This window comes from Dendropsophus ebraccatus, chromosome 3 (genome assembly GCF_027789765.1).
Source record: "Dendropsophus ebraccatus isolate aDenEbr1 chromosome 3, aDenEbr1.pat, whole genome shotgun sequence".
Classification (NCBI taxonomy): Eukaryota; Metazoa; Chordata; class Amphibia; order Anura; family Hylidae; genus Dendropsophus; species Dendropsophus ebraccatus.
In genome coordinates this window covers 12,338,950-12,356,426 of record NC_091456.1, presented here as the reverse complement: position 1 = coordinate 12,356,426, position 17,477 = coordinate 12,338,950, and the positions used below count along the sequence as shown (strand labels likewise).

General features: G+C 43.3%; 1 protein-coding gene across 17 annotated transcripts in view; it reads left to right on the top strand.

Moving 5' to 3' along the window:
- NCOR2 (nuclear receptor corepressor 2) overlaps nt 1-17,477 on the top strand; it is a 344,534-nt gene that overhangs the window by 82,072 nt on the left and 244,985 nt on the right. For 16 of the 17 annotated variants that reach the window (XM_069960952.1, XM_069960940.1, XM_069960954.1 and 13 more), the window contains exon 2: nt 2,417-2,613. In XM_069960952.1, coding sequence (XP_069817053.1) covers nt 2,509-2,613 — 105 coding nt within the window. In that variant the 5' untranslated portion in view covers nt 2,417-2,508. Of the gene's footprint in view, nt 1-1,881; nt 1,944-2,416; nt 2,614-17,477 lie in introns of those variants that run through there. The other variant, XM_069960938.1, reaches the window with a different exon arrangement.

Sequence of the window (17,477 nt, the reverse complement as noted above, 5' to 3'; positions counted from 1 at the left end):
TGCCACAACACCACTCACTGGCTCTCACAGGGTTAAAACACAACATCCAAAGGCTATGGATTCTTAGGGTGGTATTACACGAAGCGATTTTTTTCAATTAACGATTAACGATAAACGATCTCCAACGATCGCAATAGCGGTTGCCTAATAATCGTTCGTTTTACTACACGGAAAGATTATCGGTTATATTGGAGCAACAAAATTCAAGAACACTCCCCTTTCAATTTGCGAATGAACAGGGAACGGCTAACGACATCTTATTCAAACGAACGATGTGCGAACGATGTGTAAAAGACAAACGATAAAAATAGATTCAAAACCTATTAAACGACCAGCGACCAATCGTTCGTCGTTTAATCGTTGTCTACTATTACACTTAAAGATAATCGTTCAAATACGACCGATTGAACGATTATTCGAACGATAATCGCTTCGTGTAATACCACCCTTAGAGCATACAAGGACCAAACTTATTAAAGTTTTAAGCTTTAATAGACAAAAAGGTACAGTGCTTACAAAAATAAGGTAAATAAGATGACACACATACATGCAATAACAGTATAAAATAAAAGGGAGAAATAAGCAGAAACTATCTAACACTTACAATAGTTGTTGCCTTCCCAGGGGGTAGGGGAAATCATGGATCGCAGCTCAGTCAGACTGACCCCCTCCACTGCCTCTCACTCCTCATGTATGGATAATTATATGTATCTCTGTAATGTCTATTTTTTTGTCTATGTATGTACACCAGAATTGTAAAGTGCTGCGGAATCTGTTGACGCTATATAAATAAAAATTATTATTATTAATATATATATATATATATATATATATATATATATATATATATATATATATATATATATATATATATATATATAAACTTTTTGTCACTGGCTGATTTGAAAGCAATATATAGGCTCCTATTTTGAAATTTGTAACTGAAACAAATCATTGCAGCCAGGGGATGGTTGGGCCATAGATATAACATGTACTGACCCAAATTGCTCAAATTTGTTAGGCACATGTTCAGTCAACAAAATCCTAAACTTTTTTTTTGTTTTTTTTTATCTGTACCATCTTAACAATTGTTGCATTTTAGTTTTACTTCTAAAAAAAAACTGTATTGGTCTTCCCCTTGAGAGTATGTGGTAATCTAAAAAGAGGAAGGATGGAAGATTGGTACAGATTAATAATAGCTTGGTCCGCCAGTGCCTGCAAGATATCACAGAAAAGCTAAAAGCTGAGGACATGGCCTCTAGAAAGCTCTTTCCAGTCTACACTCTGCTGCCACCTCTGTCCATGTCAGGAACTGTCCAGAGCAGGAGAGGTTTTCTATTGGGATTTGCTGCTGCTCTGGACAGTTCCTGACATGGACAGAGGTGGCAGCAGAGAGCACTGTGTCAGACTGGAAAGAATACACCACTTCCTGCAGGACATACAGCAGCTGATAAGTACTAGAAGACTGAAGATTTTTTAATAGATAAAAAATTACAAATCCCTAGCACTTTCTGGCATCAGTTGATCAGTTGAATTGTTGAACAACCCCTTTATAAAGCAAGCTACTGCTTGTGGAAGTCTCCGTATCTGTTAGCAGCAGATAAAACAACAGCGTATCAACATCTCCTGATCTGCGGTTCAAGGAGAGAACTCCCCCCCCGCCCCCCCCTCCCCGATGTTGGTTTCACACCCCAGCTAGTGATTCTGACACCAGCGCTCAGGGCTCACAGAGAGGAAGTTGTGACAGGCGTACAGTGCTGCAGTCTGACCAGAGGCACATGAGTGTGCAGAGCCCCGGCGTGCGGGATCCATGACACCAGGAAGTCTACAGGCTCCACCTGGGGGAGAGGCAGAGACGTTTACATGACTTATCACCTACCGGAGCCATGCATGTGGGTCACCGGCTATTAGGAAGCAGATCAGGCTTGGGCCTGGGGGTTGCGGTATGTATTTTTCTAGTGTGCGGTGCTCTACGTGTTTCTTATACTTTTACCTTAAAAATAAATACATAAATAAAAATGGCCGAAATAACTAGTCTGTATGTGTACAAAGTAAGGTTGGAATCTGTGGCGCTCTCGCCGTGAAACTCTCATTGTGCTCTGACAACCACAGGTTGTAGAAGAGAGAGATGACTAATGAAGTTCTATATCAGAATAAGGGAACCTTGGCTCTCCAGCTGTTGCAGAACTACAACTCCCATCATGCCTGGACAGCCTTCGGCTGTCCAGGCATGATGGGAGTTGTAGTTCTGCAACAGCTGGAGAGCCAAGGTTCCCCTACCCCTGTTCTATATTGTTGCGTAAAAGGAGGGGGGTAGTAACAAAGAGAACATGCGATAATATCAAACTGTTGCCTGATTTGATAAAATTCAAAAAAACTGAATTGTTAAAGTGTTTTTTTTTTTTTTTTTGTACAGATATGCAGTGATACAACCAAAGCCATCCCATGATCCTTTGTGGCCTGTGATCCTTTCATTAATAAATCAGAGTTAAAGTCTGCCGGCTCAGTATGTCGGGATCTACCCAGCCAGCCACACAGAGCAGGAGGGCTGCTGAAGCCCGCTACACTCCACATGCCATGTCTTACCCCATACAGTTATCCCGGGCACATACGGTAAGAGGGTCAACTTTTATTTCATTGTGTTAAAGGGGGAAAAAAAAACTGTAATGTAATCACGATTTAAAGGGATATTCTCATCTGGGCTAATATAGTTATACAGGTAGGACTCATCAAATGATATATTTTTATGAATTTATTAGTTTAGCAAACTGCTTCTGATGGGCTGCTCTTTCCCTCCCATTGTTGACAGCTTGTTGTCTAGGTTACAGACACCACTCTGCTTTACAAGCAGTGGTCTGTCAAGTGTATATATTGCTATAATGTATGTGTATAGAGATGGTGTGTGTATGTGTGTAACCTTCCTGTAGATGTAGATTCCATGCAGCAGGTGTACATTTAGATAATGATTTACGCCTGTGAGCAGGTGTAAATCATGATAAATAGGGCGCGGAGGAGGCCACGCCTCCTTCCAGCCTTGCCACACCCACCCATCAGGCGAGCGGGGGATACAGCAGGCGTACACCAGGGAGAAAGCGCCTTCTCCCTGGTGTACGCTCCTGCTGGAACATTAATAAATGTCCCCCATAGTGTATAATTATATATACAGTGGTACCTTGGTTTATGAGCGTTTTGGTTTAAGAGCTCACAGTTTTTCAAAATTGTGACTTGGTTTAAGAGCAATGCTTTGGTTAAAGAGCTCCCTGTACTGGGTGGGAGTGGAGGAGGGGCATGGTCTTCATAGCGGGGTCTCCAGCACTGTACTCTTGACCCAGGAAGTCTCCTTCACCTTCCATATCATAGCAGATCTACTTCAGACTGGGGCTTACATCAGGGGACAGGACTGTGGAGGTAATCTCTTCCTAGTTGTAACCCCTCTCTCCCCGGACAGAGAGTGCTGCATGTATGTGCCCCCATCTACCCTGCTCATTCCATCATGCTCCCTGCAGTCTCTGTCGGCCCTTGTGTTTCCTATCCTCTCCATTACTGTACAGTAACTTATAATATCACAGATTCTGCTGTTTCTGAATGTTTGTTTCATCTGTTTTAAATTTTATTGAGAATAATATATCATAATTTTTGTTGTCTGGAACCAATTGTCTGCATTTCTATTATTTCTTATGGAAAAATTTGCTTTGGTTTAAGAGTGGATATGGATTACAAGCACAGTCCTGAAACGAATTATGCTCGTAATCCAAGGCACCACTGTATATTTTTATATATATATATAAATATATATATATATATATATATATATATATATATATATATATATATATACATACATACATACAATTTGTGTGTGAATGTGTGTGTGTGTATGTATATATATATATATATATATATAATCTCTCACAACCGGACGGCTGCTTTTAGAGCATAGTGGTGGTCTGCAACCTAGAGTCCTACGAGATAAAAAGGGTTGTGTCATGAAGAAAACAAGGCTTATACAATGTCTTATTTTAAAGGGGTAGTGCGGCGCTAAAAAATTATTCACAGAATAACACACATTACAAAGTTTTACAACTTTGTAATGTATGTTATGTCTGTAAATGGCCCCCTTCCCCGTGTATCCCCCCCCCCCCCCCACCCGTGTACCCGGAAGTGTGGTGCGCTATACTCACCTGTCACGTGCCGACACCCGTCTCCGATCTTCATTCTGTGACGTCTTCTTCTTCGGCCGGCGAACAGCTCCGTCTGTTCCGAATGCCGGCCGCCCTCTGCAGCGTCATCCGATGCTCAGCCGCGATTGGCTGAGCATAACTACGGGGAAGGGGGCCATTCACAGACATAACACACATTACAAAGTTGTATAACTTTGTAATGTGTGTTATTCTGTAAAAAAATTTTTTGCGCTGCACTACCCCTTTAAATGTAACATAATTCAAATTTACAAGGCTTTGTATTGTTTGAGAGCTATAGACTCACTAATCCCCCACGTGCTGCTTTGTTTCATATCCTGTTGCCCTTGGTAACGTCCTACCAGGCTTCCATTTTCTTTGGACGCTCATGCTCAGTTCAGTCACAGTCACATGATCTGTCCCATTAGTACTGGCAGGTGGCTTTCATTTAACATGCAGCAAGGGGGATTGTGGGAAAGTGTCTGCCCTGTTGCCTGAAAACCATTAAGTAATTAGATGCATAGGGGAGAAAAATTGTACAGGGATGTAAGTTACTAAAAACAGCTGATTTGTTCTCCCTTACATATATGTATGTGGTACACATCTGATTATACCTTCATTGCTTCCTGACACCACCCCTTTAATGCTTCCTGACACCACCCCTTTAAGTATCTTACTTGAGATGGGATTACGCCTTTAATAAATAGACCTCAGAAAACCTCTCTGTTTCATACGGCTGGGTCATTGATTTCAGTGTGTTCTGTGTAATTCTTAAAGGCGTCATTTAGATTCATAAAATGAATGTCTTTTCCTGAGGATAGGCCAACATCTTGGTGGGTTCGACTTCCAGCACCTCAGCCAATCTAGGGATTTGATCAAATCCTGGGAAATGATGAAATGACCGCGCCGTTTTATCATTTCCCTAGGGATTTGATCAAATCACTGACCCCTTTCAAGGAAATGACGGAATGAACTATCGAGGAGTCGCCCGGCTCTGTTTGGCGGACAGGGGAGCAGCACACCTCCCTGGCAGGCATATAGCGGCGGGGGCGGCCGGGAACTCCCGAAGCATAGCGGACAGGGTGGGGCGGATGGGACCAGAGGCGGACAGGGAGGCTGGCAGGGGCGGACGGGGAGCGGAACGGACAGGCCGGGGAGCAGGAAGCAGGAAGCGTGTAGCGGGGGAAATGAGCGGAACGGGGAGCAGAGAGGGGGCAAACAGGGAGCAGAAAGGTCATTCCATCATTTCCCTGAAAGGGGTCAGTGATTTGATCAATTCCCTAGGGAAATAATGGAATGTCATTTCATCATTTCCCAGAATTTGATCAAATCTCTGATTCTATCATTTCACTGCAACATATACGTCTGCTTGTCCTTGCATTGCCAGTAGTTGAGATGCAGGCTACTGCCGTGTTATGCTGGTGGAGTAGGTAGTGGCCGGCACTACCTAACAATACAGTACGACCACTACTATGCCGCTCTATGGAGTTGAATGGAGTCAACGGGCTGTAATATGCAGAGTCTGCCGGGGTGCCCCGATCAAAAGGGAGAATACAGTATACAGCATGGAGGAGAATAATCAAGGCACTCACCGCTCTGCGACTTCTTATAGCAGCTTTATTCAGCTCGACATTAACGGGGGGGTTTGATGGTGGAGGTGCGGGAGTAACTTAGGCATACGAACGTTGGTCTGCCTAAGTTACTCCCGCACCTGCACCATCAACCCCTCCCTGTGATGTCAAGCTGAATAAAGCTGCTATAAGAAGTCGCATAGCGGTGAGTGCTTTGACTACTGCCGTGTTATACTCTTCATAAGGGATGGAGCAACAAGGTGTTTTTTTCTTCCTGTTGTTTGGATAATGTACACAGTGACAGATGTGGCAGAAAGCGAGGACTCAGAGTTCTTAAAGTGATGTTACTGTGTTGTACAGCTGGGCTTGTTGCACCTGCCTCTTATCTCTCCCAGTCCATTCTGACTGTGCAGGTCTCTTTTAAGGTCTATATTAAGTGTCTTTTGTATGTTTCTGTAAATGTCTGTTTGATGTTGTTTGTTTAAGATAAAGTGCACTTCCTATGCCAGGAGATAAGGACTCCGCTTTCAAGGGTGTCTCTTTTTTTCCTCTGTCATAACCAATCTTCTTTTAAAGAGAGAGCAACACTTTCAGTAATCTTGCCGGACAGGTGATGATGGATTTTAAAGGGGTATTCCACTCAAACGTAACTTTTGATATGTTGCTGCCAATGGTGAGACTAACATTTCCTTCCACACTTGTTGTTATCTATTTAGTCTTCTTCCCCCAGTTCTGAGCTGCTGCTTTCTGCTGAATACACAAAATCTCTGTGTGTGAGCCTTTCTCTCTGTCTCCCCCTCCTCCGATGTAAACAAGTCCCTGGCAGGCTTTATCTGCACCTTTTGTAGCTTCTTTGTAATGCTTGGTGGGTTAATCTGAGGTCAGGTTGCTGATTAACTCACTGTGATTAACCCTCCCAGCATTAAAAAGAAACTACAATGTTGCAGATGCAGCCTGCCAGGGACTTGCTTACATCATCTGTCTCAGAAGGTGGGGGAGAGGAGGGGGAGACAGAGAGAAAAGCTCACACACAGATTTTTGTGTCTTCAGCAGAAAGCAGCAGCTCAGAACTGGGGGAAGGAGACTAAATAGATAATAACAAGTATGGAAGGAATTGTTAGTCTCATCATGGGCAGCCACATATCAAAAGTTATGTTTGATCGGAATCTAAGCTCATGGCTTGAGGCATGATAGGAATTGTAGTTTTGCAACAGCTGGAGGGCCGAGGGTTCCCCATCCCTCTTTAAGAGAAGAGATGATGGGGGTTGTAAAGGTTTCAGAAGGGCATGCTGTTTCGGCGGTTCTCGTGGTGTATGTAGACAGGCATGTCTGCCTCACACGGATGATTACAAGCCAATGATCAGTTACTTAGATATAGCCTCGGGGAGGGGAAGTGTTGCTTTTTCTCATTTGCACATTTAGTGTATTTTATATTTGGGTTTCCTGTTCTTGCCAGCCTGTAGTAGGCAGTTTAGAAGACACCACATCTATGAACGCGGCCATGGGATGGAAGAGAAATAACACCTTTGTTGTAACGGAAAGCCTCTGAGATCATGACTTCATTGTGTACACTGTGCAAGGAACTGTTGACTACAGTGCCTGACTATGGCCGCCATACAGACCTGCAGGGAAAGGCTGGGTCTCCTGACTTTCAGAGTAAATGGTTATGTTTAAAATACCATACAATGTTATACCATACCATGTTATACTCTACCATAAAATGTTATACCACACCATACAATGTTATACCATACCATACTACACTTTACCATACTATACCATACAATGTTATACCATACCATACTACACTTTACCATACTATACCATACAATGTTATACCATACATTACAATGTTATACAATACTATACCACATAATATTGTACAATACCATACAATGTTAGGCTATGTTCACACAATGTAAATGAATGGGAAAACTACGGCGGTAGTTTTCAGCATTCATTTATATTGGTTTCAGTAGAACGACTGCAGTTGTTGTGCACACTATGTAGCACGCAGCGGCCGTTCTACGGCACCGTACAAATAAATAACATGTCAATTCTTTGGGCGGATTGTGCATGAGAAATCCCATTGAATCAATGGAACAGGTGGAACTTGAAGCAGAATCTGCGCTGCGGAATTCCTTGCCTGTTCTGTAGGGTATGTTTACAATGAGGAATTGAAGAGGAAAGTTTTCTGCTTGAAATTTCCTCTCTTTCAGCTCTGGTGGAATTTGAGCGTAATGCGAGCAGAAATTCAAAGCCCCAATGACTTCTATGGGTAATCTCTAGTGGAATCTACCCAACCATTTGAATCGGTCAATTCTTTGGGCATAAAGCAGATCCGCAGCGGAACATTCCGGGCATAATTTCTGCTGTGTGAACAACAGGCTGGAAATCCCATTGAACACAATGGGACATTGCTTTGTACATATTTTACAGGCGGAATTTTAAGCGGGATACGTGTAATATTAAGCGCAGATTTGGCTTGAAATTCCTGGCCTACAGCCTGCTGCACTTCAGGAGCTCAGGATAGCCTTTTTGATTAGATTTTTCTATGTCCCGGTAGTACAGACAGATATATGAAAGGTACCATGTGTCTCCTCACACATTTAACAGTGTCAGCAGTTTTGAGCCTGAATTGGGACTGATGGATTCCCTTTGACTGTTTTTAAAAGGCTTGTTTTTTTTGTTTTTTTATTTTATTTTTTTTTAAATCTATTCTAATTTATTTTTAGCCAACCCCTTTTTTTTTATGTATTTTTTTTTTCTCTAGCCTGTGAATGCGGCCTTTTGTGTATAGGCAGGTACAGTGCTCTATTGCTCTCAATGATCATGTAAAATGGTGAATTTCTTCCATAGTTTCTGCATTCCTAAGCAGGGGGGGGGGGGCAAGATGAGGTGTTGGGGCCCTGCAGTTACGCCTTCAGGAATTTGCTATACTTCTTGTCCAAGCTAAATTTTAAAAACTAAGTGAGTCATCATAGACATAGTAGTGAGACATGACATTGACGTCAAAGGTTGAGAGTTGTTGCTTTAGTGCTTAAAGGGAAACTAACAGCAGGTGAACACAGTCTAACCTGTTGCTATGGTCTTATATAGGTTGCTGATCACTAATCTACCTTTATTTTCTATCGCCACAGCGCCACTTTAGCTAAATCTTACTTTGTATTGATATGCTAAATAGGGTGTTTAGTGCCCTGGGGGCGGTACTTTACCTCTTGGTCCCTGCCCACCCGTTGCCACTTCATTAAAGGAGAAGTCTGACAAAAATTTTTATTTGAGTATTGTATTGCCCCCCAAAAGTTATACAAATCACCAATATACACCTATTACGGGAAATGCTTATAAAGTGCTTTTTTCCCCGCACTTACTACTGCATCAAGGCTTCACTTCCTGGATAAAATGGTAATGTCACGACCCGACTCCCGAGCTGTGCGGGCTGTGGCTGCTGGAGAGGATGATGGCAGGAGGACACTGAGGGACACAGGGCACTGAAGGGACACTGAGCATCCCTCTGCCATCATCCTCTCCAGCAGTCACAGCCCGCACAGCTCTGGGAGTCAGGTTGTGACATCACTATGTTATCCAGGAAGTGACATCACTATGTTATCCAGGAAGTGACATCACTATGTTATCCAGGAAGTGACATCACCATGTTTTCAGGAAGTGACATCACCATGTTATCCAGGAAGTGACATCACCATGTTATCCAGGAAGTGACATCACCATGTTTATCCAGGAAGTGACATCACCATGTTTATCCAGGAAGTGACATCACCATGTTTATCCAGGAAGTGACATCACCATATTATCCAGGAAGTGAAGCCTTGATGCAGTAGTAAGTGCAGGGGAAAAAAGCACTTTATAAGCATTTCCCGTAATAAGTGTATATTGGTGATTTGTATAACTTTTGGGGGGCAATACAACACTTAAATTAAAAAAATTTGCCAAACTTCTCTTTTAAAGTAGTTGTCCAGGAAAAATCAAATTTTCCCCTTATTCAGTGGATAGAGAAAAAGCAGGAGATAGCAGGGGTTCCGACCTCTGTATCCGACGCTAATCTCTGTATTGGGCCCTGACTTATGTACTGTATTATGAATAGAGTCACTGGTACGGTATGTGACCCGCAGACTCTATTCATTCCTATGGAGTGACTGAAAGAGCCGAGTACGCCAGAAGTGCGCTGTTCTCTGCTCTTTCTGTCGGCTTCTTAGGAATCAATAGAGCCTGTGGGTCACATGCCGTACCCGCAGCTCTATTCATAATACAGAAGTCGGGGCCCAACACCAAGATCGGTGGTGGGTACAGAAGTCTGACCCCTGCGATCTTCTACTTTTCCCCTATGTGGCTTTAGCAGTGCCCTGCCTCAGTTGCTGATTGGCTGGCTGGGCCTGCAATGTCCAACATTATTTTCAAGTAAACTATCAAAGGCCGCTGCCTTTTAAATAAGTCTGCCCGTGCAGCAGCTCCAAGCTGATATAGATTTCTGCCATAATTTACACCATTGTACTGCTGGGAATCATAGTGAATTTAATTGTGGCCATATTACTTGTACACCACGCTCTGCCTACTTTTGCTAAAGTTGCAATCGTGGGTAAACTTGCCCAAAATTTATATATATATATATATATATATATATATATATATATATTATATAATGTTCTATAGATTTGTAATTTACTTCTATTTAAAAATATCAAGTATTCCCATACTTATCAGGTGCTGTATATTCTGCAGGAAGTTGTGTATTCTCTCCAGTCTGACACAGTGCTCTCTGCTGCCACCTCTGTCCATGTCAGGAACTGTCCAGAGCAGTAGCAAATCTCCATAGAAAACCTCTCCTGCTCTAGACAGTTCCTGACATGGACAGAGGTGGCAGCAGAGATCACTGTGTCAGACTGGAGAGAATACACCACTTACTGCAGGGACATACAGCAGCTGATAAGTACAGGAAGACTGAAGATTTTTAAATAAAAGTAAATTACAAATCTGTATAACTTTTTGACACCGGTTTATATAAAAGAGAAAGACTTTCGCTGGACCTGATTCGTTTTTGGCAAGGAAAGAGCTTAGCCAAGAGAGCAGGAGGGAGAGCAGAGGGAGGAGGCTCCTGCTGCAGCCATTTGTCTTCCAGGCCAGCACAAGAACATGAGGAGGGGAAGGGGGACATGCCTGATCTCCTTGGCCACACACTCTTTGTAATGAGACTTTTTTTTATATTTCGTCTTCCTTTTAAGCATCTTACCATTCTCGTACAGGTGTCCTCCATACTGTACTTCACGTAGCTTTATCTAATCCATTTGTACTTGAACACCTGGGAAATATCCTTGTAAAATAATTATGTGAAAATCTTTAGTAAGAATTTAAAAGAACGATTATTTTGATTGAACTGAAATCCTTTCTTTTTATATTAGCAAAGCCCAGTGATTCTGAGTGTCTGGTTGGGCTCTGAGCTACAGAATTAAAGGGGTACTCCCATCTCAGCTCGTATAGTTTAGCCTGGATATTTTGGTAATTACTTATCTCCTTTTCCAGATATGCTGCTCATTCCCTCCAATTGTTGACAGTTCGTTGTCTAGGTTACTGACCCCCACTCTGCTCTAACAGCAGTAGTCAGATTGGTCTATATTTGGCTATAATGTAGATCTATAGAGATATAGGCGGGAGATTTATCACACTGGTGTAAAGTAGAATTGGCTCAGTTGGCCCTGGCTCAGTTGATCTTTATCCAAGATGGCGCTGGCCAGGAAACTACATTTCCCATCATGCATTTCCCTGATTGGTCAGTTTGTGTACTCGCCCCCTTAGCTTTCTTTCCTGCCCACTACTGTCATTACTATTGCACAGTAAACACAGGACTGTTTTTCTCACTGATTTTGCATCACATCACCCCAATATTCCATACTAGCTGATGATGTAGCAGAGCTGACGTGCGCATGGTGTAGCTATGTGCCGCATAACGGGCATCTGTTTACTGGGGGTGAGAGGTGTAGTGTAGGTTCATATCTCTGCTTGCTGACTATAAATATATATAGTTCCATCCAAACTCTAAGAACATCCATAACATTTACAATATACAGAGCTATAGTAGAAGACAAACTCTGCACTGCCCCCTGATCACGGATCACAATGGGTATCTTGAAGCACTCTCCAACAAGACAATTCCGGATGACCCATGGCGATACTCAGCAATGTGTGTCCACAAGAGCGTAAAGAGACAGCGGCACTCACCAATACCGTCAGGTCGTTTATTGTAGCAAACCAAACCCTGGAACATCAGCAGGTTCACAGAGTGTCAGTAGGTGTAATTGCAGCACTACTAGGCCCTTGAATGCGCATGCGCTCAAAACGGGTGTTGCCATAGCGGAATACACATGCTGACACTCTGTGTACCTGCTGATGTTCCAGTGTTTGGTTTGCTACAATAAACTTCCTGAAAGTATTGGTGAGTGCCGCTGTCTCTTTAAGCTCTTCATATCATTGCAGAATATACAGAGCTGTGACACAAAGACAGGTATATATGCCTGTATTCACTGACAGCAAGCAGAGATAGAACTATAACTTTTCATATTACAGGAACCTAGGTTCAGGGACACATGTAAGTCTATAAAAGCAGCACAGGTGCATGGAGATGATGCAGATAATGTCTCCAAGTCAATAGACATCTAACCTGGACCCCAGAGAGGAGATCACATGTCCTGTGACTACAATAAAAAGGAGGGAAGAGGGAGCCGAGCGTGGTCAGAGTGGACTAAGAGTAGAGGATTTTACACATCCAGAGCGGATAAGAATAAGAAAAACATGGAAAGGGTGCAAGATAGGTTATACACGTACGTTAGACATAGGGTGGTATTGTTTAGAATATTGTTGTTACCCGAATAAACCCTTTAAGGCTAGGTTTAAATAGAGCTGAATGAACTGCTGCACCAAGGGGCACATACAGAGTCCAATGACCCCATTGACCTTATTGGGGTCAGTCAGGGAATTTATATATGTCAATCATTTTACAGGAGTGTAAGGGGACAAAAAAAAAAAGGTTTAACTGAATCTGTGCCGGAGGCTTTGACACAGTGTGAACGTAGTCTTACATATTACTTAGCCTCAGTATGAAGTAAGAAAGCTCAGAATGTAGAGTACAAAAATTACAAGAGGAGAATAGACAAGAACCATGCGGAATTAGAGTTTACAGTAATGACCTAGTCAACTGTTTTCCTTCCGGCAGACCACCGACCATAAATCATGTGTGTTGGGTGACGGGTGCGCCAACGTGTTTTTAGGAAGTTTCAAAATACCTTCCACATATTCTAGATTGTGCTCCTCTGGTTACTCTGGATATACAGGTTATAGGGGCAGATTCTCTATGTATTTCAATGAGTGCATCAATGTGATTTTTTTTTTTTTTTTTGGAATGAATACAATTTGAGACTTATGCTGGAAAAGTAACCCACTGACTGTATGAGCTTGTCTGTCCAGGGCAGAAATGGAGGCAATTCCTGGCTAAGGATGCGTGCACACTACGGAATTGCCGCGTATAACCCGCGGCGTATTCCGTCGCTCGTCCCCGCACACGGCGGCGCGCATTTCTGCCCGTGCCATAGACACTATTCTATGCACGGGCAGATTACGCATTCCACCGAAAGAATTGACATGCGGGGACGAGTGATTAAATACGCCGCGGGTTATACGCGGCAATTCCGTAGTGTGCACGCACCCTAAGGGTGCGAACACACAAAACTGATCCGCAGCGGATTTCTCGTTGCAAATTTGCAGAGAGATCGGCTGCGGATCCCTGCCCAGTAACCTCTATGAGCAGACATACTCATATACTGACATACTACGAGCATGTTTGCCCATAGAGATTACAGGGCAGGGATCCGCAGCGGATCAGTCATGTGTGTTTGTACCCTAAGGCTATGTTCACACTATGTAAGAGACCGGCCTTTCCGTGACCCGGCCGGGTCACGGAACGTCCGATTTCTGCAAAGATCATCCCGGCCGGTACTGCAGTACCGGCCAGATATCTTTATGGCCGTAGTGTTTTGATGCGGGCGCATCAGCGTGCGCCTGCATCAGAACTCCCCATAGGACTATAAAATGTATATGTTAGACTGCAAAAATGCAGCGTGAACCCAGCGTAATAGAGATCTTAGTGCTGGTAGTGCTTCTATAAGCTGGCCTTGCATTTTAGATTCAGCTGCTGCTTGAATGTTGATCACCCAGCAGCTGTCATTGCCTCCGATTGGGTGAGGGAGAAAGCTGCTGCCAGACACCTCTGATGGGGCTTTACCTTCCTGAGATCAAAGGAAATTGAAATGTTGGAATCCATCATACCCGACCATTCCCCCCCCCCCCCAGCTCCTGAGTCAGGAGGCCAGCTAAAATCTCCAGTCTTCCAGTACTTATCAGCTGCTGTATGTCCTACAGGAAGTGGTGTATTCTCTCCAGTCTGACACAGTGCTCTCTGCTGCCACCTCTGTCCATTTAAGGAACTGTCCAGAGCAGCAGCAAATGACCATAGAAAACCTCTCCTGCTCTCCAGACGTGAAAGAATACACCACTCCTTGCAGGACATACAGCAGCGGATAGGTACTGGAATACTGGAGATTTTTTTTTTTATAGAAGTTACAAAACTGCATAACTTTTTGATACCAGTTGATTTGAAAGAGAGAGACTTTCACTGGATTTTTTTTTTTATTGGAATATCCCATTCAAATCAGTGCACACTTGGCTAAGCTGAACATGTTAATTCTTTGAGCGGAGGCGCCCTATACATATCATTTGAGACAATTAGGCAGGCGGATTTCAAGCGGAGTCCGTGGCAATGATTCCACTTGGAATTTCCGTTTTTTTCCCCTCAGTGTGAACGTACCCTTATAGGGAGTTTTCAATAGAATTGCACTATACTTGGTTGCATGTGGTCTCTTTGCTCGCTGTGCCGTATATCCACTGCACTTATCCTGTATAGCTTGTGAATAATAGCAGCCACCCCTGTTTTATTCATTACATACATATGAACCTGCTGATGGGTACCTGTACCGGCTGAGCTGGTGATTCTGGCGTCTCTCTTCTATCTTTCCTTGGTGGCTCCATTTTCCGGTAGTTTAATCCAAAGCTTTTATGTAAATTAGGTTGTTTAGTGACCTGGTTGCGTTCCTCTCCTCCTCAGTGCACCAAGGAACGCCCCTAGGGCACTGAACAGAGTAATTTACATATCTGCCTATATCTGGTTGACCACGTTTTTGTGTACGCTAAAACAATTGATGCGTTTTGATCTTTGTTTTTTTTTTAAATAATGGAAGTCAATGGAAAAACGTATTCAAGCAGATGCACACAAATACATCAGTTTTTTTTTTTGCAAAAATGCAGTGTGAACTCGTCCTAACTGGGGTCCTCACTGGAGTGAAAATTTTTATTAAAGTATTGTATTGCCCACCAAAAGTTTTAAAAATCCCCAATATACACTTATTATAGGAAATGCCCATATATTGCTTTTTTCCCTGCACTTACTACTGCATCAAGGCTTCACTTCCTGGATAACGTGGTGATGTCACTTCCTGGATAACATAGTGATGTCACTTCCTGGATAACATGGTGATGTCACTTCCTGGATAACATGGTGATGTCACTTCCTGGATAACATTGTAATGTCACGACCCGACTCTCAGAGCTGTGCAGGCTTTGGCTACTGGAGAGGATGATGGCAGGGGGACACTGAGGGATACAGGGCAGTGGAGGTGCACTGAGCATCCCCCTGCCATCATCCTCTCCAGCAGCCACAGCCCACACAGCTCTGGTTGGGTCGTGACATCACCATGTTATCCAGGAAGTGACATCACCATGTTATCCAGGAAGTGACATCACCATGTTATCCAGGAAGTGACATCACCATGTCTCGTAATAAGTGTATATTGGGGATTTGTATAACTTTTGGGAGGTAATACAATACTTTAATAAAAATTTTCGCCCGACTTCTTTTAAGTGTACAATATTATGTCCAGACCTGCAATAAAAGACAGTAAAATATCCCACAGCAAATTTTATGTCCACCATCATAACTCATAGTGATCACTTTCTTCGGGAAGACCACCTCTATACTAGATCACTTTTCAATGTAATTTTGGGTGGTCTTCTCAAAGAGCTTTCATTGTATGATTTTTGTTACCTTTTCATCGTCTGCTAAGCATTAGGCACTGTAAGATACCGCACAATATTCCTGGTTCCTAAACCATGTCATGTATGTATACAGCAGAACACAATTGGCTGTCTCTTGTCTCCAGCTCGGCTCACAGCATCTTGCTGCAGAGAGGTGAATGCTGTGCGTGGGAACAGTCATGATATGGACCATCTGTATGGTGCTTGCCCCCGGTGAGAGCTTTGTTGGATTGATTTTCCTGTCTATACTTGTGATGCGAGTTTCTTGATCATAATGAGTTTGTATTGGAATATAAAGGTCAAAGGGGTACTGTCTTTCCTTAAGGAGAGCCCCTCATAAAGGCGTGTGGAGGCTGTTAGGGCCCTATTACACTGGAGATTTATCGTGCAAAAAATCGTTATATTGTTTCAGTTTAATCGATAATCGTTCTGTGTAATTGCAGGCAACGACCGAAAAATCGTTCGTATGTCGTTGATCTAGAGCTGAACTTAAATTTATTGTTAATCCTTCTCTATAATTCCACATTTGTTCGCTCAAGTTCCGCATTTGTTCACTAACCGTTCAGTGTAATTGCACATTGTTCATTGTTTTGCTGGGATCAGAAGGAATAAACGATCGTAGTAATAATCGCAATAACCATCGTTACTAACGACCATCGTTCTGTGTAATATGGTGAACGATTTCAGGTTAACAATAAACAATGTTGTTTGCGATCGTTTATCGTTAGTCGTTAATCCGTGTAATAGGACCCTTACAGACCATTGCTGCTCCACTGAGAATTCTGGGAAGAAGGATATGCAAAATAGCTCTCACACTTTTTGAGCAAAAAGATGTCCCTTGAAGTCAAGTCAAGTGAAGTCAAGCTTAGTCAAGGAGCCTTAGAACTTTGACTGGGGATTTAATGCCAAGCCAAACATTCTCTCCGAAAGGAAAGATTTCCCATCGGCATACAGCTGTTTCAGGGTTTTTGCCCCTCATCAGTGCAGAGCAGGGTGTTTGCTGGCTAGTGAGAGGTCTATTGACATGGGTCAAAGGGGAAATGAGTCTCCTTAAGGAGAGCCCGTCATAAAGACGTATGGAGACTTTCAGACCATTGCTGCTCCACTGAGAATTCTGGGAAGAAAGGATATGCAAAATAGCTCTCACACCTGTTGAGCAAAGAGATTCCCCTTCAAGTAGGGATGGTCTGAACCGAGTTCGGTTCGGGTTCGTACGAACCCGAACTCTCGATAATGATTCCCGCTGTCTGCCCGCTCCGTGCAGCCGGCGGATCCAGCGGGAGGACCGCCTGGAAAACTGGGATACAGCCATGGCCATAGGCTGTATCCCAGTTTTCCAGGCGGTCCTCCCTCTGTATCCGCCCACTCCACAGAGCGGGCAGACAGCGGGAATCTGATGCCGAGCGTTCGGGTTCATACCATCCCTACCGCTCAGTCAAGGAGCTACGTCTTTATGAAGGGCTCTTCTTAAGGAGAGTCACTACCCCTTTGACCCATGTCGATAGACCTCTCACTAGCCAGACAACACCCTGCTCTGCATTGATGAGGAGCAAAACCCCCGAAACTGCTGTATGCA